Source organism: Calidris pugnax, unplaced genomic scaffold, assembly GCF_001431845.1.
Source record: "Calidris pugnax isolate Ruff unplaced genomic scaffold, ASM143184v1 scaffold107, whole genome shotgun sequence".
Lineage (NCBI taxonomy): Eukaryota > Metazoa > Chordata > Aves > Charadriiformes > Scolopacidae > Calidris > Calidris pugnax.
Genome location: NW_015090901.1, coordinates 3,361,042 through 3,365,064, shown reverse-complemented (window position 1 = coordinate 3,365,064; position 4,023 = coordinate 3,361,042). Strand labels below are relative to the sequence as shown.

Sequence of the window (4,023 nt, the reverse complement as noted above, 5' to 3'; positions counted from 1 at the left end):
GGGGGGGGAAAAACTGGGTGCCTCCAGCTTGGCATTGCTCCATCCCTCCCCCACCCTGTTCCCGTATCCAGCACCCCACAGGTCATCCCCCCCCTCCCCCCAAAAAACAACCCCAGGAGGACTCTGGCACACGCTCCCCTCTGGCTGGTTTTATTGCCACCAGCCCGTGCCCCCCCCAGCTGGCTCCATCCCTCTGCCCAAATCGAGCCCCCTCCCCGGGGAGGTTTCGGAGGGGGCTGTCACCCGGCGGAGAGCTGGAGCCGTCCCAGGGGGGGTTGTGACCGGTGAGGGGAGGGGGGGGACACTGGAAACACCCCTACTTGGCCAACTTGAGGAGCCTCTGGATGTCGGGCTCCAGCTGGGCGGTGGGCATGCGGGCGCTGTAACGGCGGAAAGGTTCTCCTTCGGGACCCACCAGGAACTTCTCGAAGTTCCAGGAGACGTCGGAGCGTCGGACGGGGCTCCAGGTGATGAACCTGGGCTCGGTCATCAGGTGGTCACTCTCGTCGGCCGGGGCGGGCAGGTGGGCCTTTAGGTAGGCAAACACGGGGTGGGTGTCCTGCCCGTTCACCTGGCACTTCTGGAAGAGGGTGAAGTTGGGCTCGAAGCCCCCCCCAGGGCGCACGTACTTGAGGCCGTTGAGGATCTCCTCGTTGGTGCCGTTCTCCTGCGGCGGGGAAGGAGGAAGATTTAGGGGAAGGGAAGAGATTTAGACTGGAGATGAGGAGAGGGTTCTTCACTGGGAGGGTGGTGGAGCACTGGGACAGGTTGCCCAGGGAGGTGGTTGAGGCCCCTTCCCTGGAGATATTCAAGGAGAAGCTCGATGGGGCAACCTGGTCTAGTTGGGGGTGTCCCTGCTGACTGCAGGGGGGTGGGATTAGATGGCCTTTGGAGGTCCCTTCCAGCCTGGGCAACTCTATGATTCTATGAAAGAAGGGGCCGTGCTTTGTTTTCCACCCCCTCCCCAACTCCTTCTCCCCCCCAAAATTCCCCTTTGCCCGTGGTGGGACTCACCTGGTGGCCAAACTGGTTGCAGGGGAAGCCCAGCACGACCAGGCGGCGGGGGTAGCGGGCCTGCAGCTGGTTGAGCTGGGTGTAATCCCTCACGGTGGTACCTCAGAGGGACGCCACGTTCTCGATGAGGACCACCCGGCCCCGGAAGACGTTGAAGTCCACCTTCTCCCCCTGCAAGGAGGTGGCACTCAGGTCGTAGAAGGACTTGGCGATGGGGACGGTCATGGTTGCAGGTGGACGGACGGATGGATGGATGGACGGGGTGGCTTCTCCTTCCTTCCCGCCCGTGGCCGCACCTTAAAGGGCTACCTGGGTGCCCCCACGTGACTCCCCAGCTCCAAAGGTCTCCTCGCCCAGGGCCGTGACTTGGCAAGAAACCGGAGCCTGGTCCCACCCCATCCCATCCCACCCCCGTGGGGCACCCGCCAAGGGAGGTGGGCACGGGGCCAAGGCCGTGATGCTCCAACCTGCCTCAATAATTCATGGCCTTCCGCCGTGTGGCACCACAGCTCTTCTGTCCCCACCCCACAGCCGCCCCGTGGCCACCAAGATGTGGGGCTGGGGGCCATCCCCTGGGGCTGGGGGCCACCCCCTGGGGCTGGGAAGAGCCCCTGGCATCGGGGAATAACGAGGTGGGGCTGTGCTGGGCAGAGGAGGGGGTGACTTGCACACCCAGGGGTGCCCCCCCACGTATCTCCTTGCCCACTGTGGCCATGGCATCACCCCTGTGGCCTCCTCGCCCAGGGGGAGTCTGCTGCATTCCCCCCAGTGTCCACCAGTCCCAGTGCCCACACTGGTCCCAGTGCCAGCATCCAGCCTGGTATCCATCTGCTGTGGTGCCCACCGTTGTCCTGGTACCCACCCGTCCCAGTGCCCAGCACCATTCCAGTGCCCACCCATCCTGATGCCCACCACCATCCTAGTGTCCACCCATCCCTGTGCCCACCCATCCTGATGTCCAGCACCATCCTAGTGCCCACCCATCCTGATGCACACCACTCCTGATGCCCACCACCATCCTAGTGTCCACACGTCCCTGTGCCCACCCATCCTGATGTCCAGCACTATTCGAGTGCCACCATCCTGGTGTCCACCCAGCATGATGCCCACCACCAGCCCAGTGTCCACCCATCCAAATGCCCAGGACCATCCCAGTGCCCACCCATCCTGATGCCCACCACCATCCCAGTGCCCACCCAACCCAGTTCCCATCACCATCCCAGTGCCCACCTATCCTGATGCCCACCACCATCCCAGTGCCCACCCATCCCATTGTCTCTCCTTGCCCACCGTGATGCCACCACATGGCATCCCCCCTGTGGCCTCCTCGCCCAGGGGGAGCCTGCTGCCTTCCCCCCAGTGCCCACCAGTCCCAGTGCCCACACTGGTCCCAGTGCCAGCATCCAGCCTGGTATCCATCTGCTGTGGTGCCCACCGTTGTCCTGGTACCCACCCGTCCCGGTGCCCAGCACCATTCCAGTGCCCACCCATCCTGATGCCCACCACCATCCTAGTGTCCACCCATCCCTGTGCCCACCCATCCTGATGTCCAGCACCATCCTAGTGCCCACCCATCCTGATGCACACCACTCCTGATGCCCACCACCATCCTAGTGTCCACCCGTCCCTGTGCCCACCCATCCTGATGTCCAGCACTATTCGAGTGCCACCATCCTGGTGTCCACCCAGCATGATGCCCACCACCAGCCCAGTGTCCACCCATCCAAATGCCCAGGACCATCCCAGTGCCCACCCATCCTGATGCCCACCACCATCCCAGTGCCCACCCAACCCAGTTCCCATCACCATCCCAGTGCCCACCTATCCTGATGCCCACCACCATCCCAGTGCCCACCCATCCCATTGTCCACCACCATTCCAATGCCTATCACCATCCCAGAACCCGCCCATCCTGATGCCCACCACCATCCCAGAGCCTACCCATCCTGATGCCCACCACTATCCCAGTGCCCACCACCATCCCAGTGCCCACCCATCCTGGTGCCTAGCACCATTCCAGTGCCCACTACCATTGCAGAGCCCACCCATCCTGATGCCCACCACCATCCTAGTGTCCACCCGTCCCTGTGCCCACCCATCCTGATGTCCAGCACCATCCTAGTGCCCACCCATCCTGATGCACACCACTCCTGATGCCCACCACCATCCTAGTGTCCACCCGTCCCTGTGCCCACCCATCCTGATGTCCAGCACTATTCGAGTGCCACCATCCTGGTGTCCACCCAGCATGATGCCCACCACCAGCCCAGTGTCCACCCATCCAAATGCCCAGGACCATCCCAGTGCCCACCCATCCTGATGCCCACCACCATCCCAGTGCCCACCCAACCCAGTTCCCATCACCATCCCAGTGCCCACCTATCCTGATGCCCACCACCATCCCAGTGCCCACCCATCCCATTGTCCACCACCATTCCAATGCCTATCACCATCCCAGAACCCGCCCATCCTGATGCCCACCACCATCCCAGAGCCTACCCATCCTGATGCCCACCACCATCCCAGTGCCCACCACCATCCCAGTGCCCGCTCATCCTGGTGCCCAGCACCATCCCAATGCCTATCTCCATCCCAGAGCCCACCCATCCTGGTGATTAGCACTATCCCAGTGCCCACCACCATCCCAGTGCCCACCCATCCTGGTGCCTAGCACCATTCCAGTGCCCACTACCATTGCAGAGCCCACCCATCCTGATGCCCACCACCATCCCAGTGCTCACCCATCCTGATGCCCAGCACCATCCCAATGCCCACCACCATCCCAATGCCCACTCATCCTGGTGCCCAGCACCATCCCAATGCCTATCTCCATCCCAGAACCCACCCATCCCGATGCCCAGCACGATTCCAGTGCCCACCACCATCCCAGAGCCCACCCATCCTGGTGTCTAGCCCCATCCCAGTGCCCACCACCATCCCAGAGCCCATCCATCCTGGTGCCTAGCCCCATCCCAGTGCCCACCACCATCCCAGAGCCCACCCATCCTG

General features: G+C 63.2%; 2 protein-coding genes across 2 annotated transcripts in view; one reads left to right on the top strand and one right to left on the bottom strand.

The window, feature by feature from the left end:
* LOC106891948 (protein farnesyltransferase subunit beta-like) overlaps positions 1-4,023 on the top strand; it is a 30,645-nt gene that overhangs the window by 4,882 nt on the left and 21,740 nt on the right. The gene's annotated exons all lie outside the window — the stretch shown is intronic.
* On the bottom strand, positions 123-1,262 carry GPX2 (glutathione peroxidase 2). Its single transcript, XM_014948813.1, has 2 exons — positions 1,015-1,262; positions 123-667 (listed from the first exon to the last, which is right to left on the bottom strand). The coding sequence occupies exons 1-2, from the start codon at positions 1,237-1,239 to the stop codon at positions 317-319; spliced, it is 576 nt and encodes a 191-aa protein (XP_014804299.1). The 5' UTR covers positions 1,240-1,262; the 3' UTR covers positions 123-316.